Source organism: Amblyomma maculatum, chromosome 9 (assembly GCF_055883805.1).
Source record: "Amblyomma maculatum isolate TAMU_Amacu chromosome 9, ASM5588380v1, whole genome shotgun sequence".
Classification (NCBI taxonomy): domain Eukaryota; kingdom Metazoa; phylum Arthropoda; class Arachnida; order Ixodida; family Ixodidae; genus Amblyomma; species Amblyomma maculatum.
Window position 1 is genome coordinate 83,601,086 of NC_139352.1, and position 16,859 is coordinate 83,617,944.

Below are 16,859 nucleotides of genomic sequence, written 5' to 3' on the forward strand. Positions count from 1 at the left end.
GTTTTGTTTGCTACTTCTGACTCCGATCCTTTCTCTGGTTTGCACCGGCGACCGCTGGGCACCAAACGACCACCCCCTTCTGTCACCACAAGGTAGCTGAATTCCGGCTGAGCTTGCCACGCAGGTCGAGGGCATCTCCTTTGCGACCGGAACAGCTACCCCCACTCACTCAAAGGGTGTCTGGGAGTGTGCGCACCGTTAAGGGCGCATCGTTAATAATACCCCCTTAATTATTAACGGGTGACACCTTGCTTTCCTTAAGTTGCTTCACCTATACTCTCCTGGGTATCACTGGCTGTTGGCTGTCTTGGTATATGTCCAATAACGAGCCTCTCATTTTCTCTACATATGTTTGGTGATTAGCCAAATGAAGACCTTGATCAGGCAGCCTTGATGTCACAGGTCATAAAACGGGTTATCTCACAACTATCATAGATAATAAAGATCTTAGACGTCATATCTGTCTGCCTTCCCCTCGAAGTGTAGATCCTCCTTATATAGATAAGCCCACTTCAATATCAAGGGCGATACACAAAATGCAAAGCCTGATGATTGCTACTTCCTCCACAGTGGTTTTTAACACCAGCCTTCTCCTTCAGAAGGAAAACTTGAAATATAAGGAAGGAAAACAAAAATACACAATGCACAATGCTTACAAAAAGTTCAAAAAGCTCCAGACACAATAATGCTGAGGTACATCTGGGCCATAATCCTATTCCAACTTGCCAGCTGCAGTAGACTCAGACCCCAGTCAGGTATGCATTTTAACGTGCCAGATCAGTGTGGAAAAGAATTGAGCTTTTAAACAAAATGTTCCAGTGGAGTACTTACAGAAGTAAACTTTCGAATCTCCAAATAACTGAATTGCTTACAGAAATGAGTTGGCAATGAAACAAAGTTAAATGCTCAACTTAGAAGCGTGCACACCTACCATCTTTATTGCCGTGGTTTCGAGTCTATTATGCTGAAAACCAGTTGAAACAAAAAAGAAAAGGAGTGTTATACTGACATACGTGCAATGTCCGTTGAGCCAAGCTGGTTCAGCCACTGCACCACCTCTTCCTGCTGCACAAGTGGTGTATCCTCTGCATCTGCAGAAGCAGACTGGACGGGGAACGGTTCCAACTCTGCCTGCTTCACAGCTTCACAGACATTGGAAGGAAAATATTAACTAGTTATAATTAACATTCAAGCATAAAGGTAAAACAAATAAATGACATTTGAACAGAGAAGCAGATTTACGGGAAAAAATGAGTAATTGCACCTTTATTACAAATTTACTTAAACTTGGGGGTTTCCCCTAAATATTTGGTCACAAACATTTCCACTTTGAGTTATTGATCAGTTCGCTTTCGCCCTACCATCTGTTGTGCTGACCGCACTGGTTAGCTCAGTTGGTAGAGCAACTGCCCTGGAAAGGCGGTGGACCCGGGTTTGATCCCTGGACTAGGATGAATTTTCTTTAACTAGTAAGTTTCTGAGAAAGCTGTGTAGCTTTCCTTTTCAGCTGTATGGCTGCGCTTGGGTGGATGTCAATGAGCAATTGGTCCCTTATTACAGACACAGGTAGTGAAAAAATTAGTACCAACTATGCAACTTCATAGAGATGAACAAACATATTACAACACGAATCGATTAAAGGGACAGAACACTAGAATTTAGGTCTCAGATTTTTTTCGGTGCAATGGGAAGATTGATGTCTAAAAAGTTCTATTCCATAACGGTTTTGGTAGAAACGCTGTAGAAAAGTTTTACCGAGAATTTTTCGGTCAGTGCATGCGCCCGTTTTTATGTAGTTCGATGCTGGAAACCGTGAGCAGCGACCGCAATGACGATTGGTGGTCGACATAAAAGAAGTACCGAAAACAAATATAAATTTTGCTCGCCAGGCAGTAATTCGATATTTTTTGCTTAGAGTAACGTCCTTTGCAGCTTCACACTCAAGGCTGTTACGACACAATAGCACACGCCTTATCAATGAAAGTTTAGGATACTATGATCGCTTCATTCACAAAATTCCAAACACTCTGCCGCCATCTAGTGGCGAAACCTGAAAAGATGCCTCTCACAGTGCGAAGACACAGATGGTTTTTATTTAAGGATGCAGTGCAGAGAGCGCAAAATATAATGAATTATGACAAGCACTCCTAGAAGAAAAAGAACAGTGTGCACTTGCAGAATCAGCAATATTTTCAGTCACGTGGGTACAACGAAAGTAATAGGGTTTCTCCGCTAGATAGCGCCTCAGTTGTTTTTATGTAATCTTCAATGGCAAATTAAAATTGTAAAGCCTTTTTTCTTTAATATTGTAGTCCTCGATCTCTACTATATGAGGCAAGGTGTTTGCATCTCCACCATAATCTCATGACATATTTTGGCTTGTGTTCTGTCCCTTTAAGATACAAAGCAAGAAGGCCCAATGAACTAAAAACAATGAATGGAAGGAAGTTAGGAAGCAGTTATGGTAGACATCAGTTTAAAATTCATCAGGGTCAATGGTAGCGGCAACATGTAATGGTAGAGCAATCCAGTCAGTTTGGTGCATGCTGTGAATGAATGATGAATGTGCACAAGCAGATATGATAGCAAGTATGCAGATGCAGGGCAATGGCATTGGATTGCATTTTTTAAATTCATTTCGTGATCTGTAACAACTGGCAAGCATTCTTCCACTAAACATCAGCAGCAAGTCACTACCCTTGTGTACATCGTCTTCATATGTAGTGAGAATGCTGTGCTGTGTTCAGTTGGTATGCTGATCAAACCAACCCGATCATCAATGCCAGCCACAAAAGCTGAAAAAAAAAATAAAATCTAATGATTCCATGAACATACCTGTAATGTGTGCAGAAGGCTGATCTGGTAAACGTTCCATCTGTTCCTGTTGTACAACCGGTGCATACTCGAAATCAGTGAGAGGAAACTGGTTTACCAATGGCTCCATCTTTCCGTGCTTCACAGCTGGCGTGCACATACACCAATCAACTTGCAAAGAAAAAAGAAGGGAAAGAAGAGGAGGCAAGATCAACTATGAGGAAACTTCACACATTGTTAACCACTATGAGAAGAAAGCTAATTCTCCCACAATGGTGGCTTAGCTACTGACTGATCCGAAGGAAGCAGTTTTGATATCAGCTGCAGCGGCCACAAAAAGCAAAGTACTTGTGCGCTAGTGAAATGTCAGTGCATGCTAAAGAGTCCCAGGTGGTTGAAATTTCCAAAACCCTCCACAACGGCCTTCCTCACGGCATGAGTCGCTTCGGGATGTTAAGCCTTGTAAACCCACGGCCGGTCTTGAGGGAGAGAGCGCTTCTCTTCTCTTACGGCCTCTCCAATGGGGTCTGTTTCCACCGCAGCCGTGCCTCGGTGGGGTCGCCACCGCCCCACTGCTGCTCCTCCGCTACAGCCATTCACGCGCAAGGAAAATGCGCTCGCTTTTAGCTTTGCCCGCGTCAGTTGCAACCGGCAGGTCCTGACATTTCGCCCCTTATGGTTTATATACTAAGTCCGTAATCAACATCGAACATTTATCGTGTACGAGGAATAAAATACAGTCAACAATCCGCTCACGCGCGCTCTCCTTCGTCAGTGCGGCCGTGCACGATCGAATGAAGCTTCGGGTACACTTCAACATTCTTTACCCCTAAGTTTTGTACAAAAATAAATTTACCACGCTATGTAATGTGCCTTTGAATGTTTTAAGCAGGTGTAGCGCGACCTGACGTGAGTGCATGGTGAACTGTTCGGTGGAGATTGTCAACCGCTACCGTTTTCGTTTAGATCATTAGGGGCACGGGCAAAAATTCATGGCGCGTCTCAGATTCAGAGTAAAGAACAAAAATTTACTCATATAGCAAAAATTTCACTTGTCTAGTGGAGTGGGCTGTTCTAGCTTCGTTCAAAACATATCAGTCGGTTGAAATACCTAAGATGTATATGTAGTCTCGCGACTACTTTTAATCAAGGAAATGGGCATAAACAGTTAAGCAGAATCGAAAAGAGCGGCAAACAATAAAAAAATTGTCCTTCAAAATTACACATTGCACTATATATTCATCAAAATGCGACCTACGTCTAGAAAATTCCGTCTCAAAACCTTCCTGCACGGCTTGTGCACATAAGGAGTTGGCCTCTCGGTCTTCTCTGTCACTTTCCTGGTGTAGTTAATTGAGAAGAAGAATTCTGAGAAATTTTTCAAAGATCAAAGAAGCGGATCTAACAACATAGCTGTTGTCAATTCCTTTCAGGCAACTCAGTGTTGAATTCTGAAATGCTGACTGAATCAGGATCTTAAGTACTTCGAGAACATTTGTGTGTAGTAGGTACACGACAGCTTTTTCGAAAAAAAAAAAAAAAAAAAAAAAAGAGCTTGTCCAATAGGGCAAAGAGCTCTGGTTTCGGATAATGCAGCCCACTAGAATATTGTCCTCGTAGAAGAGCGTATTACATGGGGCTGCTTCTTTCGCTAGTTTCAAGAATAGCGCAAGCATCACACCCGAAGTTGATTAACTAAACGATATATCCAGCGACTTAAGGTAAACCGGAATATGTGACAGTGGGAAATGTGATGGTAGGAGATGCCATCACTTCCTTCGGTGCCTTGATTTTGCTCTCAGATGAAACGTCCGTCTTGACAATGTAGTCATGTGCCGCTAGCTGTTACGGCCCTCGCATCTAACATATGTCATTCCCTTCCGCACATTAACCTTACTTTCCCGAAGAGAGCCTCAATGGGTCGCTATATAAGGCTTGCAATGAGTCTTCAGTGAGAGTGTCCTTCTTTAACGCTTTACAAGTTTCTTGCATACTTTCGGTATAGCAGGCGAACTCATTTGTAAGTCACTGCATCGAGTATCACCTTCATCATTTATTGGCCTCTTTTTACTGCTTAGAGCACGAGTGGTGACATGAATATCAAACCATTTTTTATTGTTTTCATAATAAGCTTAATATCATGTAAAAATTTCATTAAAACAATGTTTATTTGCACAATTAAAATAATATTTATAATAGAACACATTGACTAATATATGAATTGTAATAACATTTAAAACTCAACCCTACAATGTTTACTTTGACTGTTATACTAATACTTTATATCATGCATTTTGCAATTTACATTACATTTTTATGAAATTATTTTCATCTTCGGTGCTACATGAATGGTTTCGCATCTAGTGCTGAAAGACGGTTTTGCTGTTGCCGACGAGTTGCTGTCATGTTAGTCTTGAAGAAGCTTCGAAGTGATCACTGCTCATTTAGTTTGTTTTTTTGTTCCTATTCTTGTACAGGCTTGGGAAAAATTCGGATTAAAATGGACAAAAGTAGCTACCATGCCGCAATGTATGCCATGCTAGTCGAACGTTTGCTGAACGACAGTGTTTTTTATATCCGTTCACGTGTGTAGTACGTCGACGACATGCCGCTGCAGCATCTACCTTCTGTGTTCTTTAATTTAGGGGCACTCACCACAAAACTCGCGAGCGACAGCGCGAAACCAGGCAAAAGCCACCCGCCGCCGCTGAAGCAGACGCGGAGGGAACAGTGAGCAGGTCGCGCCCCTTGCGGCGGCGGAGAGCGCAACTCAAGGAGAAACGTTCCCATTGTTCCCGCGGCGATTGAGAAGGCCGTAAGAAAGAGTGCGCTTTCTCCCTCGAGACCGGCCGTGGTAAACCAAACCAAGATAGCTCATTCAATATTAGTCATATGATAGCATGCTGATAACAGCTATGTGCTTGCCTGTTACTACTTCAAATTCCGTGAAAGGAACCTAAGAAAGGAGCTTTTTGTAAAATAAATCTCAAAAGCACTCCAGACTTTGTTCACCAAGCACTCTGCACCACTACTGTTTTCGTAGCCACACGACTTAAATCATAAAGTTTTGAGCAGCTTAAGTATAATACACGCAATTAAATAAAATATTACTGCAGGTAAGAGGCGGTGGAACATATTGTCACGTAGCCGTTCAGGCCCGTAACCAGAAGGTTGGTTTTAATAGGGGGTTGACGTAGTAAGCACAGAAGAGCAGGTCCAGAGAGCACTGAGTGACAGCAGCAGATTTCAGCTTGCTCTTGAACGCCACGGGGCCACTTTTTCGAGTCCGCGCACGAGACTCTCGATGAGCAGCCGCCTAGCGGCTGCTGTTGCACACGCTACAATATAAAATAACAGAGTAAACTCATACAAGTCTGCTCCATTCTCCCGTGACGCTGATATTTTCTTTTCTGTTACGCAGGATTATAAAGTGGCTTGTGCGGTTGTAATATAAAATTATAACTCCCCCCTCCCCCCCCCCCCCCCTCATCCGTTTTGTCTATCCACCTCATCCGACAAGAAATTTTTCCGTCATTTTAACCTTCCAATTGCTAACACAGCTGTGATTTGGAATAAACTGCCTGCGAACTTAAAAGATAGGTCAATTTACAGATGCCAAAGATCTTTCAAACGAAGTATGGGTGCGCAAATATTTGAAATTTCGAATACGAATTTAATATTTTTGTTATTCTATTGATGTTTGGAGTTGAAAAACTGATATTACAAATTACAGAATGAGTGAAAATTACTAAATATACTGAAAATTTTCATATTCATCGCACAGCACACGGGCATCTTGCTTTTCACCTTCATAAGAGCCTTGCACTAGAGTTTTGAGTAAGGTGGAGACGCCTCGTGGCAGTCAAGAAAAACCTGACTGGCAGTACAACAGCGGCGCTGCCTATGCTGTAGCACATATCTCGCAGGCTTTCTATGTTAAGTTTCACGGTTGCCAGGAAATATTGTTGGTTGGCTATTTTGCTACTTTTGGGCTATTCTGTATTTTTGCTTGAAATGTTCAGAAATGGACTCCTCACCGCTGGGGTGCAGCCTAATTGTGACTTGCACAGTCATGGGACAATAGAAGACGGGTCTGTGCACTCGTGGCTTGTTAATTGTTCGGAATGAGGATTGGGGTGTGGATGGGTGAATAGGGGGGGGGACTTCGTACATGACGGGGTCGGTAGGCTGAGGTGTGCCCGGACAGAAGCTCGTTTCCTTCCCTTTCCTGCTTCCCGGTGTTGCCAATCGCGTTAAAGTGGTCCATCATTTAATGGACAACTTCTGGAACTTAGCTTCTCTGCAAGGATTGTTTTCCAACAGAAGGGTCTCGTTCTGAGATGCCGCTCGAAGAAGCGAGCAGACAGAAGTGCTCCTTTCTAAGTAGCACGAAAATCTGAGCTAGTTGGTTCGTCTTCATCATTTTTGCCAGTGCTAAGTAAACCCAGGAATGTATCCAGTCGACTTCAAGATGACTCAAGGAGAAGGGTCGAAAGAGCACGGTGTTAGAATACCACCTCTTTATATGTAAAATAGAGAATGAGTGGTGTGAGGATTGTCGAGCCCCCTGCTCCTCAAGGGTGACTGGGTACGGCCCATTCGTCGCACTCCCACCCTGTGACACATTCGCGACTCGAAGTTGTGAATGAGCCCTAAAGAGGTGCCTGTTTCTTTGCATTTCAACAGACTGTCAATAAATGTTTGAAGCAAATTGTTTACCCTAACTATATGAATTTTTCTGGTTTGGCGGGTCATGCTGTGAGTACCTGGCAACCCTGATGTCAACTCGCGCTTCTTTTTGGCCCGTGGTGAGCGTGAAAAGACTCGTCACGTATCATGGACATCATTGCGAACCAGCAGCAGCCTAAAATTAAAAAAAAAAAAAGGAAATGCTGCGGCTGCCTTCCGGCAAAATGCTCAAAGCATGGGCGGTGGCGATCTTGCAGTGTACCTCCCCGTCTAGAAAGATCGTTACTCCGCTATATTGCCGCCTGCGTCGTAGGGTGCCACGAACCAGTTAACAATTTCAGTGTTCGACTCTACTGTTCTCTTTCATAGCCGCATGAAACGGGGCTACAGTGTGATCAGTACGGGCGATCAGGTGCATGCATGCTCTAGTTAGAAAAACGTCCTTCGCCCTATGCTGACCACTCTTTTCTTTCACCAGCTCAAGCTGAAATATATAGAGTACAGCCAGCTATGTACGAGTGTTTATTTGTGACTGCGAGAGAAACCGTCCATTATGCTACTGTTTTCAGCAGCTGCACAAGTATAAAAATTGCATGTATGCGTCAAGCAAAGAAAAGTGAAGGCACCAAACTAGAACTCAATTAAAACGCTTGCTATCTCAATAAAAACAGCCATTCACTTTCTAGAGGAAACAGCAATAGATGGCATTTGGCGCATATTTGTAATTACTAAGCAGCCGACAATAGCATTTCGGTCATTATGCAATGTGCGTTCCTGAGCTGACAGTGCGCTTCTAATGTGCGATGTACCCACTGCGCCAAGAAGCAAAAGCTTTCACTCGAGAGCTGCAAGCACATAAGTTAAAGGAGATTGGCAGTTGAGCAGTGGAATGATATCAGCGTGCCTTGACTGATATCTACCTAATGACAAACGCTAAAACTCCTGCAGCGGTAAAATTCAAACGTTTCTGCAGACCCAGCTTCGGCTTTCTGTGCGACTTTCCAGTATGCGGACTCTGTATTTCCAAGCATTACGAGCGCGACTTATCAGCTAAATGGGGTGTAAAAAGAAAAACCAGTGCAGGATCAACTTACAAGTTCAGGGACAAGCATGTATTGAATGCAATTTCCAGCGACCCGTGCATGGCCCGTGCAAGGTGCCTGTCGAAAAGACTGTGCCATAGAAGGGCTATTTACGCTGCCTATCCCTGTTGCGGTTTTGTGTATTCACGTGCTTAAGCTTAGTTGCATGTCAAAATAACAGCTTGAGGGGTGAGTTGGTGCTGCATAATACCCAGAAATGTGGCGCAACAAACAAAATCACATGAGAAGAAACACAACACAGGCGCACACTACCAACTGTAATATGGATCTTAACACACACTTCCTCTTCACCACACATCCTCTTCTACACCTAAGTACTCAAAGATGAACACGCTCGACTGCTAAGTCAAAGCCCCTACCATGTATCGCCACGAGAACGTCAGGCCATACGTGATCAAGTTGTGGAAATGCTTCAATGATGACGTGATCCAGCCATCGAAGAACCCCTGGGCACCACTGTTTTGATGAAGAAAGACGGCACACTGCGCTTCTGCATCTATTATTGCTGGTTGAACAACATAACAAAAAAGGATGTCTACTGCATCTATTATTGCTGGTTGAACAACATAACAAAAAAGGATGTCTACCCGCTCACTCGCATCAATGACACTCTAGACCGTCTCTGCAACACTAAGTATTTCTCCTCCATGGATTTGAAGAGCAGGTACTGGCAAATTGAAGTGGACGAAACAGATCACAAGAAGACAGCGTTCGTCGCACCAGACGGCCTCTTCGAGTTCAAGGTAATGCCTTTGTCCTTTGCTCCGCACCAGCCACATTCAAAAGCATAATGAACACCGTACTGGCTGGCTTGAAGTGGCAGATTTGTTTGGTATACTCAGACGATGTCGTTGTCTTCTCTTCAAGTTTTAATGATCACCTGAAAAGGATTCGGACAGTGCTTGATACAATCAAGTCGTCAGGGCTAACACTGAAACCAGAGAAATGCCATTTTGCCTAGGAGTAACTGCAGTTTCTAGGTCATGTCGTTAGCAAGGATGGTGCTCGCCCGTACCCAGAGAAAACAGCTGCAATCGCACAGTTTCCCCCGCCTGCTAACAAGAAAGCTGTGCGCAGATTCTGGACTGTGCACTTACTATCGCCAATTTGTCAGAAACTTTTTGCACATCGCCAGACCGTTGACACAGCTCACAAAGAATGACATGCTTTTTAAATGAGAAGTGCCACAAGTAGAAGCCTTCGACGAACTTAAGCGCCGCCTACAGTAGCCTCCTGTCCCATGCCACTTTGATGAAAACGCGCAGACTGAAATTCACACCGACGCAAGCCGTGTGGGCTTAGGCACCGTTCTCGTTCACAAGCGAGCCGGACAGAAAAAAGTATTGCCTATGCTACCAGGTTGCTTTCAAAAGCTGAAGCCAATTACTCAATGACTAAGAAGGAGTGCCTTGGGATCATCTGGGCCACTTCAAAGTTCCGCCCGTACCTAGACAGTCAACCATTCAAGGTGGTAAGTGATAACCACACGCTCTGCTGGCTGGAAAATTTGAAAGATCCCTCCGACCGCCTTACCAGATGGAGCTTACGTCTTTGACATGACTGCACTCTACAAGTTTGGACGCAAGCATTCTGACGCAGACTGCTTATCCAGAGCTCCCGCCGACGCTCCTCCAAAGGAAGACAACGACAACGTTTTTCTGGGACCCGTAAGCGCCAGCAGTTTCACAGAGCACCAGCGATCAGACACTGAGTTGAAAGACCTAGCCGAGAACTTGGAAGGCAAAACTGCTTCCACTCCTACTGTGTTCAGGTGTCAATTGTGGTCGTTCACCTTAAGCAATGATGTCCTAGTGAAGACCTTCGCTCCTAACAAAACCGCGCAGCTTCTTCTTGTGCCTAAAAGCCTCAGGCAGGAAATTCTTCATGCGTTGCACGATGAGCCGACTGCAGGGCATCTGGGCTTTGCAAGCCGCGATTACCCGCCAACATTGCACTTTACATGAAAATGCGCCGTGAGTGTGAGTGATGCAAGATGCCTCCAATCAGACCTGCTGGGCTACTGAACCCAATACCATCCCCGACCAAGCCGTTTCAGCAAATTGGAATGGATCCCTCGAACCCTCTCTAACTTCATCCACAGGTAACTGCAATTTTTTTTCTATAATGTTTTTTTTTCATCACCTACGCAGTAAAGATGTTAATTGTGACTAGTACCATTGTGAAGAGAATTTCCTCCTCTACAATTTGCTATTATACAATTCTGTACCAACCCCGCCGGGGTGGCGCAGTGGTTACGGCGCTCGACTACTGTTCCCAAGGGCGCGGGATCGAATCCGGGCCTCGGCGGCCGCTTTTCGATGGAGGCGAAAAGCAAGGCGCCCGTGTGCTGTACGATGTCAGTGCACGTTAAAGAACCCCAGGTGGTCGAAATTTCCGGAGTCCTCTACTACGGCGTCTCTCATAGCCGGAGTCGCTTTGGGACGTTAAACCCCACAAACCAAACCAAACCAATTCTGTACCAAGCAAGTTTTTGTAAGAAAGAAAAAACAATATATGACACCAATCAAAAACCTCTACTTTTCCCACGGACAGGAAAGTGTTAGCCGGTGGCTCCTTACGTTTTTTCCTTGAAAGACACTGCACTTCCTCAATTCCAGCATGTGTGTGATAAGCCCTATATGACTTTCCAATCCCCTTCAAGTTTCTAGTGATTGGCACCTTCGGTACATCCCCCCCCCCAAAATGATTCAAGTATGCTTTTGTTTGACGTAGGCTTTGCACAATTGTTATTGATAAACAGGCTCAGTGGTCGAGTACCTTCCCACTTTCATAACAGAAGCAGTATAGCTCAGGAAACTTGTGCAGCTGTATAAAACGAACAGATGGAAATTTGCAGTAACTGCATCATTTCTCTCTCCACAGGCGATTGAAAAGGCTGGGAGGAGAAGCTATGTCACATGAACAGCTATTTTTCCACAATTAATTCCCTCCAATTGCCTGCACCTCATTTTAAATTTACTTGCTAACAAATATTTATTATTGCTCCAAATATACTTCTCTAGATTAAATTTTTTTTTTTTGTATCAGGCATAGCAGCATTAAGGTGCGTTGTACCTCTGCCGCCGGGGTACTGTCATCGTTTCAACTATAGAACCTCCCAAAATCAAGGATGCACAACTCAAAACATGCCTGCTGTGCTTTTCACAGTTACAGTGTTACTACAATATTACGGCGGGTTAATTGGAATGGATTACATTCTTTGCAGGCAGTACGATGATTCACTGTGCAGCAAAAACCAGCCTTCAGCTAAATTTGATGTCAGTACACTTAGGCAGCTTGTTATGAGCAGATTTGGAGCAGGAAAAGCAGTTTGGAAAAGAATGGAGCAAATGGAGCAGTGCTTCCACCCCTGAATGCACCCAAAACTCTTTCACTTTGCTCATTTCTTCTGACTGTATTGTTGTATGTCTGTCCTGTTATATATTGGTATTCCTATGTTCCTAACTTCCTACACAATATAGTTGAAGATAGCAAAAATTCTGTAATGCACATGTGCAGGTGTGAGCAACCTCATGACATTCCAACTTAACTTGATGAGGTTGCCCACAAATCAAACTGACCATTCAGTCACCTACAGCAATAAAACAACATTGAACATTTGCCAATCTGCCCCGCAAGTGCAGCCTTCTCTGGAAAATGAATTCTTTACCTCGAACTTGTAGCCGCATTTTATCAGGAAGTTTGATATAGCAACAAACAGAAGTAGGTGACCTAATGAGGATTCAACATAACCTCATGAGGTTGCCCCCATCTGCATGAGCTGATTTGACTGCTACAAATGATAACACCCGATACTTTTACACTCAATATTAATGCCAAAATTACCATCACTAGTCCGTTTATACTAACCGAATCCCTCAAGAGCTAACTACTCTTATAACAGCTATAAAAGCTGTATCTTACTGGTATTCACCTATGGGGCAAAAATGTGAATGGTAACGAAAAGTGTTCTACTTAGTTGACGACAATGCAAAGAGCTAATAAAAGGGGAAATGTAAAGTGCAGCATTAAGAAACAGGAAGAGTGCAAAGCGGATCAAGGACTCCAAGGAAAGACAAGTAGGGCAGGGGGTGAAAGAGAGTTAAGTAGGCAGACGAGTTTAGGAAGTTTGTGGGGGCAAAGTTGATGCAGCTGGTAGAGGACAATGTTAGCTGGAGGGATGTAGTCATTGGGTGTAGTCAGGCTGTTACCAATAATGACATTTAGGTTGTTTGCCAGAGTGGATCATGAGCATATGTTAGCCATCATTGTACGTTAGCCGGGATACGCAGCCACTTTCCTGTCTGACCGGTCACAAACATGAGTTGAAATCTAACCCATCCACTTTTAGTTTCCTTCGCATTTCCCTTCGTGGCGGCGTTTATCTTCATGCTTGTTCTGCTTTCCAGTCCTCTCAGACTATAAGTCATTATTGCACCACTACAGCAGATGTTCACACCTAGCAGCTCTTTAAATAAATTATGGCTTCATTGGCCAGACCGCTCTTTCAAGATTTGTAACAGGTAGTCAGTTATTCTCCCAAAAGTTCAGAATTCTACTTACAGTGGCTGTCCATCAGTCGCTGCGATTTCAAAGCACGAAGCGATTATGCAGCCTGTAACTGCCGAGAGTTAGCAGTGCGCACCACTTCTGGGCTGTGAGGTTCCTTTTGGAAGGCGGCAGTAGATTTCACTTTTCGCGACTCCTCAGCCTCTCTTCGGCGACAGAGGTGCGCCGGACTAGGCCGTCAGGCGATCGTCCTTCGACGCACTAACGCCAGTGGCGCTTCAGGGCGAACGGCGCCTGAAACGTTTGAACATCGCGCGCACGAGGCACCTTCGGAGAGCTGTGAAGGCGGCTGTAGCCTCAGGGCAAAGACACAAAAGACGCAGAACGACAGACGACGAGCACTGAGGGAGAGCTGGGATGCAACGCTGCCGGAACGCGGCGATGAAGCCGGCGCTAAGTGACAGCTTAGGTTTCGGGCAAAGTACACAGTGTAAGTGCGCAACTGCTCGTACTGTACACCGGCGCATTGTAACAGCAGCCATGATATGGTGACTGCGTACGGCTCGTCGTGTTCTGTCAGTTCTATCCGGCATCTGGCCGAACATGCGATGCACTTCTCCTAGCACAGTGCAACTATGGCCCGCTAATCTTCACTACTCTGGCCAGGAAACTCCAGTCCACTGCCAAAAAAAATGGCAAGTTTCCACAACTAGCGTTCACAAAAATATAACGACCCTTTGGATTTGCAGTTGGATTGGATTGAATCGAATTTATTGGCTCGGTTGCAGGCTTGATGGTGATGGTGATGGGGCTATTCCCGTCGTATCGGACGGTCACAACGAATGAAAACGAAAGAAGGAGAAAAAAAAAAAAAAGATGTCCGCACAATCACAGTGTGGAGCAGGTTGTACGTCCTCACGCTAGTTCACACATTCACGTGGGAGTCGCTGTTGTCACCAGCTGTGCAAGTTGTGATTTAGATGGCGGTTAGATGGCGGCACCATGTGGAAGACGTTAGAGCGTTACAGCATGGTTACAGTAGCCACGGTCGGTCTCGATGGAGAGCGCGCGCTCTTTAAGAAGAAAAGCGCGCTCTCCCTCGAGACCGGCCGTGCAGTAGCCACCCTAGTTACAGCCAGAGCTGTTCAAAAGCTCTGGTGTTCTGGTTAGAGCAGCATAGCGTTAGGGTTTTTTTTTTTTTCTTGTCTTATTTGTTTCAAACGTATTCACTGATTTCATTAGCAGGAGTCTATGATGTATTAATATGTAACGCTGGATTCTTGCTTTTATTGTCACGGAGAGCTTTATTATTCTTTTTCTCCTTTCGCGGTTCGCGTCTGAGTTCAAAAACCATATGGAGCTCCATGTCAAAAGCGTTTTAGAACCATGGTAAACTCTGCAGCATTCATGTCTGCAGAACGTTGTTTCTTCACCCCTCACCAGAATCAAGGAGAGATAAAAAGGAGAAGTTTTTCTCACTTGTGGCTTCTTACAGTAATTGCATAATGTTTCTTGCTTTTTAAGTTTATTTTAAAGTTCCATTATTCAAGTAGGCATGCGGCGAAGAGCTACAGTTGAACGTACGATATTGTCACGGTGTTGGCGACTGGGGCTAGGTTAACAGAGCCGGTACAGGTGGAATTACACGGACCAAGTTTTAGGTACGTCCTGCGAGTCTGGAGCCGATTCACTTCAACGTCGTTTTCACTCCGAGCGCCCCCTGGCATTCCTCCCTCCTTAAGCGTAACGCACAGAGTCACACGTGCACAGAAGCGGACAACCCCCCCCCCCCCCCCAAAAAAAAAAAAAAACGTTTGTAGATGCAGTTTGTCAGTTACCGTGCAAAGTAGTACAATCGTAAGACATGAACTGTCTCTGGACGAGGTAGCCGACGGCCTGTGAACTCTGATCCATCCGGGAGCACTTCGTAATTGACGTTGCTGATGCGCCGCACGATTTTATATATGGTCTGAAGTAGCGGCAAATTAGCTTGTCTGACAGGGCGCGGCGTCGAACAGGAGTCCGCACCCACACCTGGTCCCCGGTGTTGTAGGAAGCTTGTCTGTGGTGGAGGTTGTGCCGGCGTGAATCCCTGTCCTGTTGCTGGGTGATGTGGACGCGTGCTAGTTGGCGTGCTTGCTCAGCATCTTGGGCAAACTGCTCGGCGTAAGAACAAAGTTCGGTATCTGTTTGGCAAGGGAGCATTGCGCCCAGCATCGTCCGAACCTCCCTGCCGTAAATGAGGCGAAACGGCGTGAAACATGTAGTCTCTTGGACTGCCGTATTGTATGCGAATGTCACATATGGTACGATCGCATCCCAAGTCTTGTGCTGGGCGTCGACATGCATCGCCAGCATATCCACGATGGGCTTATTAAGCCTTTACGTCAGCCCATTAGTCTGCGGATGATAAGCAGCAGCTTTTCGATGCGCCGTACTGCTGAAATGAAAGACTTCGGCCATCATTTTTGAAGGAAAGGCAGTCCCTCTATAAGTAATAATACAGGTAGGAGCACCGTGCCGCAGTATGATCTGGTGTACAAAGAAATGGGCAACTTCAGACGCTATACCACTAGATAACGCTTTGGTCTCGGCATAGCGAGTCAGATAGTCTGTGGCGATGATTATCCAACGGTTGCCACCGGAGGACAGAGGGAAAGGTCCGAGAAGGTCCATGCCGACTTGATCAAACGGTGCTCGTGGTGGTATTATGGGCATGAGGAGGCCTGCAGGCTTTGATTGCGGAACCTTCCGACGCTGACATTGCCGACAGCTCTTGACATAGCTTTTAACAATAGTGGCAAGGTTGGGCTAGTAGAATGTCTGTCGTATTCTAGCAAGTGTACGAGAATAGCCCAAGTGGCCAGAAGTTGATTCATCGTGGCACGCGGAAAGGATTTCCTCTCTCAGAGCTGTGGGTACCACGAGGAGGTAGGTTCTCGTTGCCTGCGGCTAGTACGGTGAACAGGCATTTCTTCGAATATATTGTTACGGGAAATATTACCGCTCAGTAACAATATGACCAGCACTCCTGCTTAGAGTAGGGTTACAGGACATCAGACCTCACCTCCACCAGATTTGTTACGGTGTTGGCGACTGGGGCTAGGTTAACAGAGCCGGTACAGGTGGACTTACACGTTCCAAGTTTTAGGTATGTCCTGCTAGTCCGGAGCCGATTCACTTAGTCTATTTCACTCCGAGCGCCCCCTGGCATAATGCCAGGGGGCATAATGCCAGGGGGCGCCAACACCGTGACAAATCTGGTGGAGGTGCAGGGTAATTTTCTAACTATGTTTGCTTCTGTGAGAGCATTTTAAGCCTGCAAGCTTTAATATCTGGCAACCTGCTTACCCCCTCGTATTGGACGTCGCTCTCAACCACGAACGATGGCGACCTTGTACTCATCAGAGACTGTACAGTCGGATACATCTTGAGGCAAAACGGCAGATACCCTTCAAAGGATGCTGGTGACTGGGGCTAGGTTAACAGAGCCGATACAGGTGGACTTACACGGTCCAAGTTTTAGGTACGTCCTGCGAGTCCGGAGCCGATTCACTTCAACGTCGTTTTCACTCCGAGCGACCCCTGGCAATATAAAGAAGTTGAAGCTTGAGGCCCTGCAGTGCAATTCGTAATAGCCACTGCTTTGTTACACTTACTTAGCTAATGGCTTCAGCTGTTCAGTGCAAACACTATTATTTTCTAGATGACTATACCAATAAGCTATTCTTACACCGTGCAATA

At 45.3% G+C, this 16,859-nt stretch overlaps 1 protein-coding gene across 2 annotated transcripts in view; it reads right to left on the reverse strand.

The window, feature by feature from the left end:
- Positions 1-13,856, reverse strand: part of LOC146179634 (uncharacterized) — a 67,359-nt gene extending 53,503 nt beyond the window's left edge. For both annotated transcript variants that reach the window (XM_084579288.1, XM_084579287.1), the window contains exons 1-3: positions 13,170-13,856; positions 2,836-2,985; positions 1,014-1,142 (exon numbers count right to left, since the gene is read on the reverse strand). In XM_084579288.1, coding sequence (XP_084435414.1) covers positions 1,014-1,142; positions 2,836-2,985; positions 13,170-13,182 — 292 coding nt within the window. In that variant the 5' untranslated portion in view covers positions 13,183-13,856. The remainder of the gene's footprint in view (positions 1-1,013; positions 1,143-2,835; positions 2,986-13,169) is intronic.
- Positions 13,857-16,859: the final 3,003 nt, after the last annotated feature.